General features: G+C 55.9%; 1 protein-coding gene across 11 annotated transcripts in view; it reads left to right on the top strand.

Annotated features, from left to right (window-relative positions):
- The first annotated feature begins 5,836 nt into the window (after nucleotides 1–5,836).
- Nucleotides 5,837–20,537, top strand: part of ASPSCR1 (ASPSCR1 tether for SLC2A4, UBX domain containing) — a 30,788-nt gene continuing 16,087 nt past the window's right edge. For 3 of the 11 annotated variants that reach the window (XR_004347409.1, XM_032616055.1, XM_032616054.1), the window contains exons 1-6: nucleotides 5,837–5,989; nucleotides 6,892–6,947; nucleotides 9,902–10,016; nucleotides 11,288–11,388; nucleotides 19,334–19,391; nucleotides 20,328–20,401. Coding sequence is in view for 10 of the 11 variants with exons in the window: in XM_032616055.1 (XP_032471946.1) it covers nucleotides 5,888–5,989; nucleotides 6,892–6,947; nucleotides 9,902–10,016; nucleotides 11,288–11,388; nucleotides 19,334–19,391; nucleotides 20,328–20,401 (506 nt within the window). In the remaining variant the exon portion in view is untranslated. Of the gene's footprint in view, nucleotides 5,990–6,163; nucleotides 6,490–6,891; nucleotides 6,948–7,411; nucleotides 7,503–9,901; nucleotides 10,017–11,287; nucleotides 11,389–19,333; nucleotides 19,392–20,327; nucleotides 20,402–20,537 lie in introns of those variants that run through there. The other 8 variants (XM_032616056.1, XM_032616063.1, XM_032616058.1 and 5 more) reach the window with 8 other exon arrangements.

The raw sequence follows: 20,537 nt of genomic DNA, 5'->3' as shown, positions 1-20,537 counted from the left end.
CGCACAGCAACGAAGACCCAACACAGCCAAAAATAGATAAATAAAATAAATAAATTTATTTAAAAAAATATATTTTAAGCTGATTAAATTTAAACTGCAATTTAACCACAATTATATATATCTTTACAAACATATTTTTAAATGCATTCAGCTGGACCGTAAGCACAGCGTGGGGCAGGGCTGTGCCTCCGTGGGCCCAGCTCAGAAGAGCCTCAGAAGCCACTTGCTCTGAGAATGAGCCATAACTTTCCCAAAGAGACAGGTTCGAGGCGCTTCGGTTCCCAGGTCAGCCCAGCCATGGGCTTTTTAACTTTAACCTATGACCTGAAGTCCTAATAGAACCACAGTCTGGGACATTGTTTCTTTGGAAAATACAGCCTCGGTCCCACCAGGGACACCCCACCCCAGCATTCAGGTGGGACCCAGGCCAACCTTGAAAGGATTCTGTGCAGCCTGGGGTGAGGACCCCAGCCTCACCTTCTGACTGGGCTCAGGGCTTCCCACAGCTACTGGGGGGAACTGCCGCCTGTGATGTTCTGTCTGGCTCACCTGCGCTGACCTCCACCTCTCTGGGTCGAGTTTTACAGATGAAGAACGGAGGCCCGGGCAGCCAGGAGGTGTCAAAGCTCTGCTTGGTGCAGGTAGGGGAGCCGGGACCCCATGCCCTGACCACTCCCTAGGCTGCCTGGATGCTGTGACAGCCTATACGACGTCCAGGACTTTGTGCTCTGGGTGTACCGCACTGTGGAGGGGAGCGGAGTTAGACGGGGTCCCAGAGTGGGTCATGTAGGCTGCAGAGAAAAGAACAAATGAGGGTATGTTCTGTGTCACCTGCTGTGTAAGAAGGAAGGAGAGGAAGAATCCGCATCTGTGTCCACTTAGCCTCTGCTCCATGCATGTGCTCATCTTTGCAAAAAGGCAGGAAAGCTACCCCAGAACCAGAAGATTAGTTCTTATGGGTGTGAGTGGGAGTGGATGAAGAAGGAGGACCCTTTTCTGGCTATGTGTCATTTTATACTTATAACTTTTGAATCAAATAATATTCAAATCAAATAATAAATAAATATTTTTCATAATCAAAATATAACATTAAATCAAAAAAGAGTGAAAAAGACCCTAAAATTCAGTAATAAATGAACATGTGTATCCAATTAACATAACCACACACACACACAAAAGAATTAATTCAAATAATTTTGAACACAATACTCTGTATTTCTTTTGTACGATATATTTTGAGGACAAAAATAACTACAAAGAAATCTTGAGATTTCCTTAGTAGGTCTGGTTACTAGCAGTATTGTTGTAGTAATTCCAAAGCTATTTGGAAGGTTGTTGTTTTTTTAATATTTATTTATTTATTTGGCTGCACCGGGTCTTAGTTGCAGCATGTGGGAATCTTCATTGCAGCATGTGGGATCTTTTAGTTGCAGCATGCATGCGGGAGCTAGTTCCCTGACCAGGGATCAAACCCGGGCCCCCTCTATTGGGAGTGCAGAGTTTTAACCACTGGACCACCAGGGAAGTCCCTGAAGGGTATTTTGGAACAGAGCAAATTAATAAATATATTGATGCTGCTGAAAACAAGGGTTCTCACTGTGGATAAGGGGATATTTGGTTGTACCTTTTTTTGTAGATTGAAAATGGTTGAATATTGGCAATTTCATACAATTCAACCAAATATAAATACGGAAGGAGGGAAGAAGAAGAAGACTGAGGGGTGGTGAATTCAGGATGCTAGTTCTGTCCCCTGAGAGGGCCTACAAACCAGAGGCACACCGGTAGCAACGAACGTGCTCAGCTCCAGACCTCGGTTTCTAAATCTCATTCCCCTCGAAAAGGGACTAGGGCTTCCTTGAGAAATGGCATTCAGGGCTGGGGCAGGGACATCCTGGGGGGGCCTAAAATACTTTCTTGTGGCTGAAGTGATGAAGTGCTCAGAGAACAACACAAACATCGAAAAGATGCAGGAAAGATGTGAGTGCTACAGGTGACGGTAGAGTAGCTCGGAGTGTGGTATCAATGACAGATCTCCCAATGTTGTATCACAGTTCGGTGGTGAAGTAAGAGAGCGGCCTGGCTCTTGAGACATACACACTGAAGTATTTAGTGGCAGAGGTGTACAATGTCTCCATTTACTCTCAGGTGGTTCAGAACGTATATACATATATATGGAGAGAGAGAGAGAGATAATGACGATGAAGCAAATGGGTGACATGTAAACAACTGGAGAGTCTGTCTAAGAGGTATGCAGGAGTTCCTTTTACTGTTCTTGCAACTTCTACGTTTGAAATAATATGAAAATAAAAAGTCACTGCCCCCCCACCCAAGGGAGCACAGGAGCCAGCTTAAAGGGGGTGTGTATCTCACTGGCCAAATTTGGATCAAATTTGAGCATCAAAAAGAATAACTGAAAGAAGAAAAAGAATCCATGAGTTCATATTAATATTTAGGAATTAAAAAAATTCTTGACCAAAAAATGCCTATTAAATGTAGAGGAATGATAAAGTTGGAAGCTTGTGACTTTGCACCATAAATGTAATGATGGATTCAGGCAAGGACCATCAACTGATGCTAAAACCACGGGGTAAATGGTTCTTGGAAAAACATCATATTTGTGCTCTCAAAGAATTACCCCACACATAGCTTATTCAGTCTACACGGGACCTGGAACATGGAGGTTCAGTCTGCACGTCCCCACTAATGGGACAAACTGATATCCTGGACCTCCTGGGGGGCTGTCATCTGTGCTGCCTCACTGCACTGAATGTTTAACTCCAGGAAAAGATCAGACAGATCCAGCCTTGGGCTCTAAAAAATGCAAATGTCATGAAAAATTAAAACGAAACAAAAAATAGAGGGACTGTGGTAGGGTGGTTTTTTTTTTTTCTGGCCTCACCACACAGCTTGCAGGATCTTAGTTCCCCAACCAGGAATCGAACCCATGCCCTGAGCAGTGGAAGTGCAGAGTCCTAACTACTGGACCGCCAGGGAATTCCCAGGACTTTGGTAGATTAAAGGAGTGTAAACAGACCCAACAACAAAATGCAATGTGACAACCAGCTATAAAGGACCATTTGGGGACAACAAGGGAAAGTCTAAAGTGGGCTGTGTATTAGATAATATCATTATATCCATGGTTGTTGGGTGTGGTGTTGGGTTATGATTAAAAAGGAGAAGGTCCTGGTTCTTAGGAGGAGCTGTTGCATTATTTGGGGGAAGAGTGCCTGGATGTCATCAACTTACTTTCAAATATAAATACATATGCATATATTAATGCAGAGAGAAAAGGCAAATGCTGTCACTTCCATAATGCTATATAAATGGAATGGTACCGTATGCAGTCTTTGGGGACCAACTCTTTTCACTCAGCGTGTTTCCCTGGAGACTCACCCAGGCTGCGGTATCAGTAGTTCCCTCTCTTGATTGCTGAGCAGTGCTCCATGTGTGGATGTGCCACATTGTTTAACTGCTCAACCTGTTGAAGGCCATCCAGGTTCATTCCAGCTTTTGACTATTAGGTAAAGCTGCTGTGAAAGTTAATGTACAGATCTGTTATTTTTTAAAACGGCAAATTTGGAAAGAAAAATGTGAGCTGCAGAGAGAGGCTGAACTATGAGCACGAAGAAGAGGCTCCCCTTTGGGGCCTTGAATGCCTCTCAGAGATGATTTTTTTCCCCTAAAGATTATTTATTTAATTTTTGGCTGCATCGGGTCTTAGTTGCAGCACGTGGGATCTTTCACTGCAGCATGTGGGCTTCTCTCTAGTTGTGGTGTTCAGGTTTTCTCTTCTCTAGTTGTGGTGTGAGGGCTCCAGGGCATGTGGGCTCTAGTTGAGGCTGGCGAGCTCAGTCGTTGTGGCACACAGACTTAGTTGCCCTGCAGCATGTGGGATCTTAGTTCCCTGACCAGGTATCGAACCCGTATCCCCTGCACTGTAAGGCGGATTCTTTACCACTGGGCCACCAGGGAAGTCCCCCAAAGATGATCATTGACCCTACAGTCATCTCTGTGACCTCTGCTGTGATCACGTCCTTAAAGCTGTGACTGGACCACCCACAGGAGGCGATGGGGCCTTGAGGGAAGGTGACAAGTTGCAGTGAGGAACTGAGGAAGGTAAGCACGAGGAGGCAGCCTCCCTACAGAGCAAATGGAGGGCCAGGCGTGTGGGTCCTAATCTATGGCAAACTTGCCATGGGGCAGGTGAGGGTCCTTCCTGCTGTGGTGTGGAGCTGGTGTGTTAACCTGGAATTTTTGCCTCCAGCCTGAAATAATCCCCTGTACCAGGGGAGCCTCTGCTGGGCATTTCCAGCCTCTGGAGGCTTCTCAAGCTGAGGTCCGGCATCCAGGGGTCGGCTCTGGGGCTTGCTTCATGGGAGCTCTGTGGGGTCTGGTCTGTCCTGCTTGGTCTTCACCAGGTCTGGCCCAGCCAGGCCACTAAGGGAGGTGGGTCTGCTCTGCCTTTCCCACCTCCTAGTGCCAATGCCAGGACACAGACCTCATTGAGCCTGGGGCACCCTGCCCCTGCCAGGTGAGTGGCAGCAGAAGGAGGAGAAGGCACATGTCGGGGGACTGTGCATTCGTTTTTCCCCCCATCGATAGTCATTCCTCTCACAGATGTTTGCAGAGCACCCACCCCGTGCCAGGGTCTGCTCTGCGTGCCTGCCTGCGGAGGGCCAGACAGAAGGGACTGGCCTGGGACAGCCAGTAAACAAGTGAGCAGGCACAAAAGGCCTGTCCCAGTGCAGATGAGGCTCTGAGGAAACCCCACAGTGCTGAAGAGGCCAGGTTGGGGGCAACTTGGGGCCAGACTGCTGTAGAACGGCATGTGGGGCCCTGCTGGGCTGAAGGGTGGGTTTGAGAGCTTGCAGGCAGTGGTCACAAATGCCCCACAGGTGTCTGCTCCAAGGCCTCGTGAACTCGGCTACACATAGATGATGAGACCCATGTGAGCAGGTAGGAGGGGGTGGGGCAGGTCAGCAGACACTGTCTCTGAGCCAGAAAATTTCTCTGTCCTGTGTCCTGTGGTGTTCCCCGGCCTCAGGAGAGGGGACTGGCCAATGGCGACCAGGAAGTGTGTGTGGCTCGGTGAGGCACTGAGGTTGCACAGAGTGCTAGACAGGCCCTCTGGACTGTGAGGCAAACTGTGAGGGGTGGCCGTGGAGCTGTGGCTACCCTGAGGCTTTCCCGTTTTCTCGCATAAGCATGTAGTCGTCTGTTTGTCAGTATGAAACTGCTAGTGAGACAGATGTGTCAGCTACACCAAGGCGTGACAGCACCCACACCAGAGGGGTGGCAGGATCCCACACGCCCCTCCTCCCGGCCCTTCCACTGCCTTGGGCGGGAGGAATTGGGGGACAAGTTCTGTCAGAGTTTAGCTGCTGGCAGAGTGAGCGCACGGACAGGCAGAATGTTCGTCACAGACTTTCATTGAATCTGCTCTCTGGTTTGGAGTTTCTGGTCGGCCTTTCCTGGCAGCTGCTCCCTGACCTTGACACCACCCCACGGCCGGCACACATTCACTCCGCAGGGGTACCGGGCTTGACCCTACCCCTCGGGACCAGAGGGGGCAGGAAGGGGGGCAGTGGGACCCAGGACGGGCCGGCGAGGACAGGGAGCCGAGGCCTAGGCGCACTCGCTGCCCGCACCGCCGGCCCAGAACCGGGGCCACGTGGCCGCGCTGGAGTGACCGCGCCTACCTAACGTCGGGTGCGCGCTCGCGGGCCCCGCGAAAGCACTGGGGGCGTGGCCAGGCAGGGGCGGGCCCGGAGGCGCGCTGGCCCCGCCCCGCCCCAGGGCCCGCCCCCGAGGCCGCGAGGCTGTGCGTCCGGCTGTTGCGGATAAAATTTGACGCTGGGCGGGCGGCGGCGGGTCACGTGAGCAGAAGATGGCGGCCCCGGCGGGCAGCGGGGGCTCTGCGGTATCGGTGCTAGCCCCGAACGGGCGTCGCCACACGGTGAAGGTGACGCCGAGCACAGTGCTACTGCAGGTGCGGCCGCGGGCGGGCGGCGGGCGGCAAGCAGGGATGCGAAGGCTGCGCCTCGGCGCCAGCCGCTCCTGCGGTTCCTGCGAGGGCCGCGGGGGCGGAGCCGGGCGGGACCCTCGGGGCGGGGTCTGCGACGTCCAATGAGCGGCCTCCTGGCGCGGTGGGCCCGCCCACTTCCGCGCCCGGCTCCGGGTCCGTGGGGGCGGGGGCGCCGCGCTCAGGGGCTGGCGGGGGTCGCGGCCTCTGCCACCCCCACCGGAGCTCGCGATACTACGAGCCCGCCTCCGAGGGCCCCCGAACGTTGTCCCCACCCCGGGGTCGCCCTTCGTCTCGGTGTGCTGTGGCCGGGTGTGCTGAGTCACTCGCAGCACTTCACCGGGCAGCTGGCGGACGTCGATTGCATTACGTTGGAAATGCTTGTTGGGCCTGATGTGTAGGGGACGGTGCACGTACACGGTGGTGCAGGGGACTGAGACGATGAATGGTAACTCAGTGCGTGCAGGGTAGGGACTGGGGCTCCCGCCCAGGGGGGCACCTAGGACCCACTCGAGCTGGGTCTCTGTGGAGTTTGAACTTTATTCTCTGTGTGTGGGGTGTCCCCGAGTGTAGGAAGATGTCTGTGGTGCCGGGTTTGTTGGGGACCCGGTTTGTTGGGTCCCACAGAGCTGGGTTGACAAAGCAGGCCCAGCGAGGAGGAGGAGAGTGAGCAGGATTTGCAGGTGAGACGTGTGGAGCTGTTGAGTGGACGGTCCATCACCTGGATTGTATTAGACTTAGTCCTACAGAGCCGACCGGGTCTCCAAGAGGTGGACTCTGTGCCCTTGGCTGCCTCAGTGGCACTTGCCTACCCCCGCCGGGGCCCACCAGGCCAGATACAGTGGCTCATGCCCTCATCTCACCCCTAGGTCCTGGAGGACACGTGCCATCGGCAGGACTTCAACCCCAACGAGTACGACCTGAAGTGAGTTTGCTTTGGCCGGGCCTCGGGCTCCAAATCCATCCACCCTTCCCGCAGGGCCCTGCTGAGGCTTAAACCCACAAGGTTAATTCTCTCATGCTCTGGAGGCTAGAAGCCCCTAATGATGGTGTTGGTGGGGCCGCACTCCCTCCAGAGGTCTAGGGGAGGCACCTCTCTTGCCTCTTTCAGCTTTTGGGGGCTCCAGGCGTCCCTGGGCTTGTGGCTGCCTCCCTCCAGTCTCTGCCTCCCTGCTTCCTGTGTGTTTGTGTCTCTCCTCTTTTGTCTCTTATAAGGCTACTTGTCTTTGAATTTAGGGGCTACCATGTAATCCAGGATGACCTCATCTCAAGATCTTTAATTACATCTGCAAAGGCCTTGTTTCCAAATAAGGCACATTCATGAGTTCTGGGTGTTAAGATGTGGATATGTCTCTTTAGGGGCCACCATTCTACCCACTGCAGAGGGCTTTTGTGCATTTGGTTGTGTAAGTTCCTGGTGGAGCTCTGAGGGCAAGAGGAGGTGGTCATGGAGAAATGGGAAGAAACCTGCAAACTGTAGGTGGGTTCTGGTGGGCTCACAGACCCTGGAGTTGTGTGCATGGGTCTTTGTGTGCAGGCATTTTTCCAAAGAGAGGGCTTTTACCAGATTCTTGTGGGGTCTAAGGCAATGGAGGGCTCAAAACCCCGCACTGGTGGGTATGGATTTCTGTCCCGTATGGGGAGCTTCCAATCTTAGCAACGGCGTGTCCTTCACTGTTTGGCTGTCCTCACATTCAGGGGTAGAGAGGAGCCCAAGGGGTGGGAGCCTGCTCTGCTAGACCTGGCCCGTGCTGCCTCTCACGTAGGGCTCTGCAGAGGAGGTGTGAGTGGAGATGCCCTCACGTCATCCCAGGTCTCTGCCTCTTGCCACCGAGAATCCCAGGGCCAGTGCTGGGCTGTCCCCTGGCATCCTGTCACAGAGCTGTGTGCCCTTTCTTTGCTCTCCCTGAACCTGCCTGAGATCTCCACGTGGTGCCTGGTTGGACTGTTACAACATGTATTGATTTTTCTCTTGTCTCCTTTGTATCCACCGACTGTGTAATTTGTTTAAAAACTGCTGCCATTGCCACCGAAGGCAGTGTTTTGCACACGCATGTGTGTGCACGTGTGTGAGACCCCTTCCTCTCATCTCCAGAGCTCTGAGCCCCGCTTCTCGGGTTTTCCTTAGGTCTTCTGTCCTGTCTTGCACTTGACGTTGAGGTTGTCATAAGGCAATTTCCAGCCAGTGTTGAAGATGGGTATCAAAGGTGTTTCTTTCCCAAGTCTTGTAAACGCCCTATTCATGTTCAGAAAACCATTGTTTCCAAAGGCATCTTGGCATTCATGCCATCGGGTGACCACTTTGTGTATATTGAAAGCTCACATTCTCTCACTAGTGCTGTAGTTTTCCCCCTAAACGTTCATTGAAAATAGAGCTCACAGTCTGATTTCTGAGAGGCATAAATAAGTTCTCTTTTTCACTCTCCTGGTGATTTATTCTGGCTGCTGTCTGTCTCTTGTAAAATCAAGGCCACATGGCAGAACTGTTTTCTGCTGTGGGCAGGAGCTTTTCTGAGACCCAAGTGATCTATAGGGTTAACAGTGGTGGTTCTCCTTCCTGTAGGGTTCCTGGGAGCTAAGGGGGTCAGGAGGAGAGGGCCCAGGGTCACTCAGGCTCCAGGGCCACCTGACCGCCACCCTCCCTGCCCACGGGTGAGACAGTGTCCAGGCCTTCAAAGCCCACGCCCCTTCCTCTCTCTCCTCTTCTCAGGAGTGGATATCTGACTCCCTGTCAGTCCACCAAAGAGGTGTGATCTGAGGTGGACATCAGGAGCTGCAGATTGCGGTCCCAGCACTGCCTTTGGGTGGCCTGGGCTACCTACTGGCACTTCTCATCTGAGTTTCCTGTTTGTGAAGTAGGGTGACCACGACCCTGACTGTGCTTCTCGGGAGGGCAGGCTGTCAATAGAGAGCAGCAGGCGTCTCGGAGGTCCCTGGATTCTGCACCTGCCCTCCTCTCCTGGCTGTGGATATTTCCGCCCTGACTCACCAGTTCACTTTGCTCCCCTCAGTTCCTTCCAAGAACCATCCCTCCTTGGATCCAGGAGCTCCATGCATGAGGGTCAGGAGGCTGCAAGCCCATGTGGGCCTCTTCCTCATCTGTTGGAAGCTCTAAGCTGCCAGGTCCCTGTGCAGCAGCTAAAACATGCAGGACACAGGCAGAGAGACTGAAGGGCTGCTCCAGGGTTGGAGGACTTGGCTTTGTGAGCTAGGAATGGCGGTCTCAGCCCTTCATCTGTGAATCTCAGCCACCGTGAGGGCCTGGCTCTCCATGGAGACTTCAGGCCCGGTCATTCCATTTGTGGTTCTCTAGAACTTTTGCCTCTGTCACTGGTCTTTGGGGTTGTGGCCCTGCTTCCAAGGGTAGCAGGAAGCAGGAGTGACAGGAGCGGGTTGTTTTGGCTGATGGCCAGCAGCACAGGGAGAGTGGCCGCAGTGGCCAGACTGCTGCAGCTCCGAGCAGTGACGACAAGGCATGGTTCTGTTAGAACTTTTCTGCGCAGAGCACAGTGCACACCCCTTAGTCATGCCCACACGAGCTTTTATCTTCTGAGTTTGTACTTGGGCTGGTTGCTGCTTCACAGTCTGGAAGAGCAGGCCCTCGGTTTGCCCCAGGGGTGACCTGTCTGTGTTCTCTCTGTTCTTGCCTGAACTGTATCAGTGCTCACTCTCTCTTTCCTTTGGAAGACCCACTGCTGGAGTCAGGGACCCACCCTGTCTCTGCAGGCTTGCCTGCCATCACTGTTCCTGCAGCCTTGGCGCCATGGGCTGTGGAATTGCTAGCCAGACGTGGGCGTCACTCTGCTTGTGCCGTGGTCCCGGCAGGGCTGGGCTGTGTTCGGGTCGGCGGGCAGCCTGTGGCTTCGGTCTGTTTTGCAGGTTTCAGAGGAATGTGCTTGACCTCTCTCTCCAGTGGAGATTCGCCAATCTGCCCAATAACGCCAAGCTGGAGATGGTGCCCATCTCCCGGAGCCGCAAGGGGCCCGAGAACATGGTAGGTGGCTCTCAAGGAGGGACTGGTGGCACTGCTCCTCCTGGCTCTTCCATTCAGACCATTTGGGCTGCAGGATGTATCAGCAGGCCGAGCAGACGGGGTGTGGAGCGTGGGCTGTTCCAGAGGGCTGTGCAGGCGAGGCACTTGTCCTCGTCCTTGGGTGAGACTGCCTTCTCTAGGTTAGGCCAGAGCCACGTTTCTACTCCAAAAGCTGATGACTGGAAGTGAGACTTCTCATTCTTTGTGCTGAATTTTTTTGGGGGGTGGGGGGTGGAGAGGCGGTTAATTGTGCTGTGTCCGTATCAGCGTGCTGGTAGCATCCACCATACAACCTGATGTTTCTGGTCAGAAAATCACCAAGAGTCTTAGAGCCCACAGGACTCTGTGCCGTGTCCAGTGCAGCCTCACTTCCGGGACGAGGACACCCAGCTCAGGGGCGCAGGCTTCCTCTGACCAGTCTCGGCTAGACCACAGCCTGAGTCTCCTGACTGCAGTCCACTGCTTTCTACCAAATCAGTCACTTTTATGTCCTAGGGATTTAGTGAATGACACTAGGGTTACTGTGGATAGAGACAAGAATCATGGTGATAGCTGCTCTCTTGTGCACAAGCGGGTCCTTTACATACAAAACTGCAAATTCTCCCAACACTGCAGGGAAGTGGTTTTCATCCATGTCGAGAGGCAAGGAGACTCATTCCCTGGGGTGTTACTTCTCTGTCCAGAGCCCACCAGGAGTCAGGCGCCTGGGGCTGAGCTTATTAATACACCTCTTTTTCCATTACAGTTGTGGTTCTCAGCCTTTCACATGGAAGCACCCTGACTTCCCTTGTGGGTTCCTTGGGTGTGCTGGAGACCCCCTCGCAGTTTCCCACAGAACAGTTCCTCCTTTGTTTGTTATTGGGATTTAATGTAAATAAACGTGCCCTTGAGGAGTCCCTTGGCTAGAAGGGCAGGAGTAGCAATGACCTAGAGAGTCACGCGCTGGGCTGTGACAGGTGGGGCTGTGCAAGGTCCTTACCTAGGGTCTCTGCACTCGTGCTTTAGTGTGTCTGTTGTTCAACAGAGGGACCAGAGGAGAATTTACCCCCTTGTGGGTTATAGACTTGTGTCACTATTTAGGGAGATAATTGTTAAAATTATCCTGTAAGGCAGTGTGCTCACTTACTAAAATTCAGCAAACACAATGCCCTCCGCCTGTGCCCTAAGGATCAGACCAGCAGCTGGGATAGCTGCTCCTCTTCCTGACTTGGTTCCTGTATCTCGCCCCTCAGGTGCGCATTGCTCTGCAGTTGGATGATGGCTCCAGGTTGCAAGACACTTTCTGCTCAGGCCAGACACTCTGGGAGCTTCTCTGCCGTTTTGCCCAGATCAGGTAAGTGTCAGTGAGCAGGTTTGGGGCTCTGCCCGCCTCTGCCCTGGGGATGCTGCCATGGTCACTGGGGCTAGTCCAGAGCCACAAGCCTGAGCTTTGCTTTGGCTTCATACCAGCAGGTGCTGGTCACCAGTAGCTCATCTTTTTTACTTGGTGTCCTGGTATGACAGCCAGGCCGTGCCCTTCTGGAAGAGCTTGTGGGGAACCCAAGAGGTCCCCACCTGTGTGGTGAGCAGTCAGGGGAGAAGTGGGGTGCTGGGCTTCTCAGCTGATAAATGCTGCAGGTGTAAAACTTCCTTGTCATGAGAATGGGCCGTATTTAAAGAAAACATCTTGATGACAGTTAACATGTGTCAGTTTCTATCTGGTGATTAATGGTTTAAACTTTATTTCTGAGTGTGTCAAAATGGTAGTCTTCTAAGTTTTGGTTTTTCATTGTGGGATGGAAGACTTTGTCCACTTTTAAAGGTCTCAACCAACAGAATGGAAGGGACCGTGGGAGGGGGTAGTGGTTGCTGTGTGGCCGTGGGCAAGTTGCTTGCCCTCTCTGGGCCTCCCAGGGGTGATGTGAGGATCAGATGAGTTAATGTGTCTCAAGTGCCGAGAACAGGACCTTGCCCATGGTTTGTCTGTGCAGAAGAAGGGACTCTGGGTAGGGCCACCACGGTGACAGGGCCTCTAGGAAAGCCTGCTCTGATCTGATGTGGCACCCACTGCCCCTGCTGTCCCAGCATCCAGATTCCTGCTCCCCCACCTCAGCCGCTCCCATGGAACTCCTCTCCCCGTAACTGATGTGCTGGTGTCCCCCTGTTGCCAGTTCTTTCTCTGACAGCCACGGTGGGCTGCTGTGCCAAGACCAGCTGGCCCCTTCCCCTCCCACGAGCCTGGTCCTGGGTAGCCGGGGATGCCGCCCCTGCAGCCAGCTTCTGCTTCCTACCCAGATGCTCTCCTGAGAGAACTCTGTGCCCCCACTCAGGTGGCTTCTGACAGTATTAGTGCTTCTAAGATGAGTACACAGGCTGCCACCTCACTCTACTGCTCTTGGCACCTGTTGTCTGACTGGTTCCTCTGTCAGCTGGGGGTGGTCAGGCTGCTGTTACCCTTGTTTTCAGAAGAAGAAACAGAGACCCAGGGGAGGAGGGGGCTTCTCAAAGCCCAGGGCCTGGGTTGCCAGCACCTGCCTTCTCAGCTGCTGAAAAGATGGGGCCTCTGCCTCTGTTTCTACTTCGTTCTTTCATTTATTCAGCACAGGCTTGGCTGGGGCTCTAGTAGGAAGTTAGTCCTGGTCTCCCATAGCTAATAGGCAGGTATACGGAGCTACCAGAAGAAACTATCAGAAGCTATCACAAAGAAGAAGGGAAGATGCCTTGGGAGGTGTTGGGGAAGATCGTGGAGGAGCCAGCTGCACTAGGATTTGAGGAGACATCTGGGCCAAAGGGGCAGCAAGTGCAAAGGCCCTGGGGCAGAAATAAGGAGAGGAGAAACACATGGAACACAGCGTGTGATTCTTCTCCCTCCCAAAAGGCAACTAAAACGCCATTAAAGGACTTTACAGAGATACAGCCTGGAGGATGGAGAGAGCAGGAGCTGAGGCAGTGACAGCACCTGGACGTGGGTGGGGAGGGTGACAAGGGGCCAGGGGTGGCAGGGCGGGTGGCCAGGGCAGGCGCTGGATGACATGGGGTCCTAGATCCCCTCGCACTCCATGCTGCTGGTGCCAGAGGTGGTTCCCTGGGTAGGGTGGGGCTCTCTGGACTGGGGATGCCCTTGCTGTCCCGAGAACCGGGGTAGGTGAGCGTGAGCCCCCCATGTGGCTCCCAAAATGGTGGAAGCTCCCAATGTTGGGGGCATGGGTGGCTTCCCAGATCACCACCTGGATACTGATAGCCAGCTGCACTGCGACCAGAGCCCTGGGCATAAACAGGAGTCCACAGCCAAGGGTGCCCAGACATTTGAGCAAGGCTGACGTGAGAGGCCAATGCAGACAGACAGGAAGAGATGGCAGCTGTCAGGACGGGTGACAGCATTTGTTCCTGTTCTCCGAGGATGGAGAGGCTGTTGGAACTGGAAGTGGATGCTATTAAAAAGAAACATTCAAAGATAAGGAAGGGCTTCCCTGGTGGCACAGTGGCTGAGAGTCCGCCTGCCGACGCAGGGGACACGGGTTCATGCCCCGGTCTGGGAGGATCCCACATGCTGCGGAGCGGCTGGTCCCGTGAGCCATGGCCACTGAGCCTGCGCATCCAGAGCCTGTGCTCTGCAATGGGAGAGGCCACGACAGTGAGAGGCCCGCGTGCTGCAAAAAAAAAAAAAAAAAAGGAAGAGCCCTTGGAAGCGGATCGGAAAGCTGCAGTAGAAGGTGCAGGGGTCAGCCACAGCTATGGATCAAACGACACAATCCCTGTCACACATGACAGGGTGCCGTGTGTCTGGGGGTGGCTGGTGGCCTGAGGATATGCCGTTCTACCCACGCGCCTGAGGGTTAGCCGGTGTGACTGGCTGGTCTGCGGCCTGACTGAGCGCATTCTTTCCGAGGTGGCAAATGCCTGAGGGCACGTGGGGTCGGCCACTCGAGGCTTGGGAGCCGATGCTTGGACCTGGGGTGCAGGGTCCCTGCCATCCCTCCTCCTGAGAGGAGCCACAGAGCCAGGCGGCCAAGCACAGGATGGAGGCCAGAGGAAGGGGACTCGGGACAGGACAGGCCGCTGGCTCCTGATACTGCGTCTCTAGAAATAAAACAGAAGCACAGGAGGAAGCTGGTGAAGATGGTGGGAAACCGTCCTGGAACCAAAGGGCATGCGTTTCCAGAGTGACAGGCTGGCTCTGCCTGTACCGGTGGGGCCTCATCTGGTGGCATCACTGTAACGCATCAGGAGCTGGAGATGATGCGATGGTTCCCCACGCTCAGAGAGGGACAGCAGTCCTGCACAAAGGCCTCAGGCTCCCTGGGGCACCACCAGGAAGGTGGCCAAGCAGTGCCTTCAGAATACTGTAGGAAATTCATTTGTTTTAGAATTCTCTATTTTGCTAGATTGTTGAAGGGTGAGGATGAAACGAAGCCATTTTTAGACACAAAGGTCACCCATTTACCGCACACACCCTCTGAGCAAGCTGCTAACTGCTCCACCAAAGGGCAGGCGGGCAGGTCCACCCAGAAGCAGGCAGACGAGGGGCGTGGGGGGCTGACGAGGGCCTCCTGAGTGTCAGTGGGCCCCAGACACAGGCGTGGTGGGAGCCCACGTTGCCAGGCCCCCCGCTTAGGCTGTGACCACCAAAAGGAGGAGTAACCCAGAGGGAGGAGACGGGGCTCCATGGTACGGGGTCCATCCCCCCGGGAAGACTGGGTGGTTCCTCAGCTGTTGGCCTGGGGAGCCGGGGTCGCCCTGTCATGATGAAGCCTGATGCTCCCATCTGGCCCTCGAGTTGTTGGCTGGGCGGTCTGGGGGCTGCCTCTGTGGAGGGGCCGAGGTGCTGGGAACACTGGTTCACACGAGCCTCTCAGGACTGACTGACTCAGTAACCTGGGTTTAAGATAGAAGAAACAGAATGTGGGGGCAGTGGGGACAGCGGCATAAGAAGCGAGGTGACATCAGGAGGAGGTGGGCCCTGGGAGGGGTCATCACGCAGGGACGAATTCTTGACGCTCATGCAGCGTTGAGCACGGCGTGGCGCGCACCCTCTCTTTCTTGCTGTGACTGTTCCGTGTTTTCTTGGAAATGCCCTCAGCATCGTTTCCATGGCTGTGCAGTCCTGTCCTGTGTGTGTGCGCGCGCGCACGCCCAGCCCATCCTGTGGACAGCTGGAGGTCTGTGCCCCGCTCCGCCCTGAGAATTTACTCTGGAGGCAGAATTGCTGGCCTAGCAAATGGGGACTTGTCTCGGCTTCATCTCCAGAAGTGCAGGTCCGGGCCTTTCCTTGGAAGCTGGCACTCCCTAAGCGTGAAGCAAGGTTCAGATGAGGGAGGGAGGGCAGCGTCTTCAGCCCCAACGTCGTGGCCAGATGCCCAGTGAGCTGGCGAAACCATGCTGGGGCTGTGCAGGGGCTGCGTCAGCTGCCCACCACTGCAAGGGCCTGCCAACATGGGGGGCAGCTGCCTGACAGGTCCGGTGAGGCAAGGGAGCTCCGGCTGGCTCACAGCAGCTCCCTTGCTGGCCGGGGGCGGGAAGCTCTGGGAATTCCAAGTGTCCAAGTCGCCACAGAGTGGGATAAGTAGGAAGCTGGCTTTTCTCACTTGATGCTTTTGGGAGTGGTAAGAGTCCCAGAGCAGCTGGTGCCGTGCATGGCCAGGAGCTGTGGGAGATGAGCACAGAACCCTGGATCCACTGTTGGTCAGGTGGCAGGTCCTGTGCATGGGGATCAGGGTGGATGGTGGCCCGGCCCTGACCCTAGCATCTGGAGCAATGAACTGTCCACTGGACATGCCATGTGGGCCACATGTGCGGGACATGGAGGTAATTCAGAATTTTCTGGTAGCCACATCAAAGGAAAGTAAAAACAGGTGTAATTAATTTTAGGAATATAATTAACTTGACTCAGTATATCCAAAATATTCTCTGAACATGTAATCAACAGGAAAAAGGAGATATTTTACATTCTTTGTTGGTAGGAGGTCTTTGAAATCCGGTGTGTCTCACACTTGGAGCTGGCCTCCTTCTGGGCCAGCTGCCCTGCGCGTGCTCAGCACCCGTGTGGATGGGCAGCCGCCACGGATGGCACTGGCTCCATGTGGGCTGGCCCGTCCTCCTCTCTGCTTCTCGGGCATCTGCTTCAGGGAGGGCTCCAGGCATGCCATGCCAGGCTGGATTCTTCCCTGAAGCCCGTTGCCCCTCTACATCTGGCCTGATTTCACAGCCAAGCCCACTGGTCCATCTCAGCCGTGTTCATCCCATGGATAGTAAAAGCAGGGAGTCGAGTGTCCCTGGGAAAGGCAGGTGTCTGCCTGTTCTCTCAGGGTTGTAGGGCCCCCAGGGCACAGCGGGCTGCAGGGAGGGGCTGCCCCTGAGGTTGGGGGCCGGCCTGTGGTCACGCTGTGCCCAGACCCAGAGCCTTGTGGGCGGGCAGCCAGAGGCCTAGATTCAGGGCTCTCGTGCAGCACCTGCCCACCCCCCCGTCTTGTTTGGGAAGGCCAGAGGCTGCCTTCCCCCTGCAACTTCCCACTCCGTCTGCTCTGGAGGAGGAGTCTCTGTGATTCGGCCGAGCCTCGGCCTCCTTGCTCCCTCCGGCCACAACCTCATCTCTTTGTGGGTTGGGCTGCTGGGTGGTGGTGGATGTGAGTCACCTGGCCCCTTGGGACGTGGCCTCACCCACCCTGGGCTTCCTTGTGGCAGCAGGGACCCCTCTGAGCCTGAAGTCACAGCTCTGTTAGTTTCAGTTGGTTTTTGTCAGTTTTGGTTGTTCTTTTTTTTTTTTTTTTGCGGTACGCAGGCCTCTCACTGCTGTGGCCTCTCCCGTTGCAGAGCACAGGCTCCGGACGCGCAGGCCCAGCGGCCATGGCTCACGGGCCCAGCCGCTCAGCCGCATGTGGGATCTTCCTGGACCAGGGCACGAACCCGTGTCCCCTGCATCGGCAGGTGGACTCTCAACCACTGCGCCACCAGGGAAGCCCTTGGTTGTTCTTGTGCGGGAGTGCTGTGGTGTCAGGCTTGTGTCGGTGGCACCTGAGTTTGTACCAGCCCAACTTGGTCAGGCCCAAACAGGTGACATAAACAGAAGGGGCTCCAGATGCCTGCCTGCCTTGCCCCCAGTTCACAGCATCACCTCCCCACGAGCCCTGCCAGGAGCCATCTGGGTGGGCGGATGGCCCGTGTCTATGGGGTGACACCCTCCATGGTGGTTGAAGAGCACAGCAGCAGCAGCGCCTTTGCCCTGCCTGGCTGACCCTGCTGGCCCCAGGCCTGGCCCCGAGAGCAGGTGTGCCGGCCTTAGATAGAGTGAGATCCTGCCACTCCTCCCCCGCATCGTCCCTTGGGCCAAGTGGCGTCCAGTGGCTCTGCCTGGGCTGGGGGGTGGGAGCAGGTCCAGGGGCACAAGGGTCCCCAGGAGGTCCCCTCTAGGCTCCCTCTGAGACACGTGGAACTTTAGCAATGTCTGTTGCAGGGAGTGGTGGCTTCGGCTCTCCGTTGAGCTGGAACCTCCTGGTCCACTGTCCTCGGCCGGATGGGAGAGCGCTGTTAATTGGCCAGGAAAGTCTGGAAGTGATCTCGGCCGCCCCTCCCCTCGGCGTGTTTACAGGCCTCTCCTCAGATCCCACACGCGGGAATCCGATCCTTCTGGAGGAGCCGACATCAAAGCTGAGCTGCTGTTTGATGTCCAGGGGCCTCCAAGGGCAGCAGGCAGGCAGGCCTTCCCGGGTGCTGCTGTGCTCTCGTCCCTGTTTGTGATTTGTGGTCCCCACGCTGGCATCGGGTGCCCTGGACAAGGATTTCGAGGGAGGACGCCTGGCCAGAGCCCCTGAGAGCAGAGGGGACTCTGCCTGTCTCGTGGTGGGCATTCAGCTTGCTTTCTGAGCCCAGCCCTGAAAGCTGCTGTCTCTGTTGCCGTTGAAAGGAGCAGGACCCCTGTGTCTCCCCACTGCCTTCCTCCTCTCTTGCCCTGGGATCTTGTTTGCTGGAGTATCTTCCTTCACTCTTTCTCTGTTTTGGCTTCAGGATGAAGAGTGTGTAGGCCTGGTCAGGGTTGTCTCTCTGGCACTTTGGGGTCTTGTGTTTTCCTGAGGCCTGGCCACGCTGTGTGTGCGGGGTCACACCCGCTGTGGCCGGCCCCCATGAGGCTCTGGTCGAGGACTGGAAGCCTTCCCTGGGGAGCAGCTTCTTTGTGAGCACAGCCTCGGGGAGAGCCCGGGGTGAGCTCCATGGGGACCGGCAGCCTGTGGGAGGTGGCCAGGGACCTCTTCCAGGGGCCCCCACGGCAACCTCTGGATTAGCTTGAGTGTCTCAGCCCTGAGGAATATGCAAAAGCATAAACTGCAAGCAAACAAGAGAGACGGGAGAAAACATGCTGAACCTGAGCAGAGGACAGTGTCACGGGTCTCGGGGACGGGCCCAGGCAGCCGAGTGTCCGAGTGTCTGTGTACAGTCACCAGCTCAGCCTCTGTGTCTCCCATCCCAGCCACCTCCTTGTCTGAGCCCTGGGCTCGGCAGGGCAGCACTGCACGGCCTGAGGGTGCTCCAGGTCTCCTACTCTGGCAGGCGCAACGCCTTGTGTCACCCTTCCCAGAGGAGAGGGTCAGGCCTGGGGCACTGCTGCTAGGTCTGGGACACGCGTTTATTTGGGGGCTAGTTCTACGAGTATGTGTCAGGAAATGCAGAAATAAACTTCCCTTGGTCGTCGCAGGCCTGTGTGGTACAGCTGTCGAGGTGCAGGCCTGTGTGAGTGGCGTCGGCCATCCGGAGGGTGTGTGCGCGATTGCGCGCCTGCATGCCTGCCATCCTCCAGCCTGCCCAGCTGTGCTTCTTGGGGGCCCTTCCCTCCCATCTCAGGGTCTGGTTTATAGGGGAGGGGCGTTGGTGGCTGGGCCTGCTGCCCACCTCCCTGTTTGTCCTGGCATTGCCCCACTCTCTCCTCGGAGTTTGTGTGATAGATCCGTGCCAAGTGCTCCTGGTGCTTCTGGGGCAGCAGCCTTCTCAGGGGACAGCTTCAGGTAAAAGCCCAGATCATGCCCTCCTAGGACTTTCTCATCGCCGACCCTGGGCACAGTTGACAGCAACCCAAGGCACGTCCAGGAGGTGGCTGGTGCTGCCCGTCCCCGTGTTCTGTGTCCTCCCTTTGCTTTGAGCCGGGAGGCCGTGGGCAGGTGGGAGACACCCCCAGGCCATGGGCTGATGGCCATCCGTGGGGTGGCCAGGGTGGGCGGGTCCCCCACAGTGGCTGGCCAGGGTGCTGTCCCCAGGGCAGCAGTGTCCCCAGGCAGTGGCTACCTGTGATGCTTTCTTCCCTCCCCTCTCAGGGAGTGTCTGGACCGGCCGTGTGAGGCCAGCCCCGTCTGCGTGTACATGAGAGATGAGGTAGGTGAGCTGTGGGCCCACCCGCCGGGCCCGCGCCCTGTCGCCCCCTCCCAGCCGCCACATGGGCCCAGCCCCACTTTCCAATCTGGAAAATTCACTCCTTTAGACCTTTCAAAGCAGCGATGGGCAGACTTGGGCCCTGAAAGCATGATGTGTTTCATGGAAAAAAGGCAGGACGCCGGCTCCGCTGGAACCAACTGCGGGCCGCCCGGGCTGCTCCCAAACCTCCCTCAGAGCCCTGTTTGTTTTCTCAGCTTCTCTCAAAGCCCAAGAGTCACAAAAGTGGTTTCATTTTAATAAATATTTGCTTTGCTCAAAGTTTTGATCTTTTTCAAAACCGAGTGTGGCGTGGTGCAGGCTTGGCCTGGCACTGAGGCCCTGCCTGTCCCCGCCCGCCCGCCCGTGACGGGGGACCCTCTTGGCACTTGTCCCCTGGCTCACAGGGGCTTTTTGTTTCAACCCTGGCCAAGCGCCCTTTCCTGGCCTGGGGTGGCCACTGTCCCCGAGGGGCCCCTGGTGTAGACAGGGCACACCCACCTATTTATCCCAGTTTGAGGTTCCTGACCCAGGGCTCAGTGGGGCAGGGGTTCCAGGGCTGTGAGTGGGAGGGACCTGGGGGGATGGGTCCTCCCCTGGAGGAGACAGACCACTGGGCCTCAGGCACCTGGGCCTGGATCAGCTCCAGCCCTCAGAGGGCTGGTTAGCTGGCCAGATGTGCCTAACCCCGGCCTGAGCCCTGCCCGCCCAGACCTCAGATGGGATGGGGTTGGGGAGACAGACATGGACCAGCGAACAAATGCTCGGGTGTAGATTGGGGTGCAGGGGGCTGGACCCAGGCCTTTTGGGAGCTGTGGCTGGCTGGGGGACCCCATGGTGCTGGTGACACAGTGCCCAGGCTGGGGGAGGCAGCGAGGATGTCCTGTTCCCTCCTCACAGGTGACCGGTAGAGCCGCCTTGCAGAGCACGACGCTGCAGTCACTGGGCCTCACCGGGGGCAGTGCCATCATCAGGTGGGGGGTCTCTGAGTCTGGTTTAATGAAGAAAACTGCGTTCTCAAGGGAAAGGAAATAGGAAATGTGGGGAAGCCCAGACCCTTGCCAGTCGCTTCTCCCACCTGCAGTCTGTGGGGGCTGGGCACCATGGGGC

This window comes from Phocoena sinus, chromosome 20 (genome assembly GCF_008692025.1).
Source record: "Phocoena sinus isolate mPhoSin1 chromosome 20, mPhoSin1.pri, whole genome shotgun sequence".
Taxonomy (NCBI): Eukaryota; Metazoa; Chordata; class Mammalia; order Artiodactyla; family Phocoenidae; genus Phocoena; species Phocoena sinus.
The sequence above is the reverse complement of the archived record's forward strand: the minus strand, read 5'-3'. Positions and strand labels throughout refer to the sequence as shown.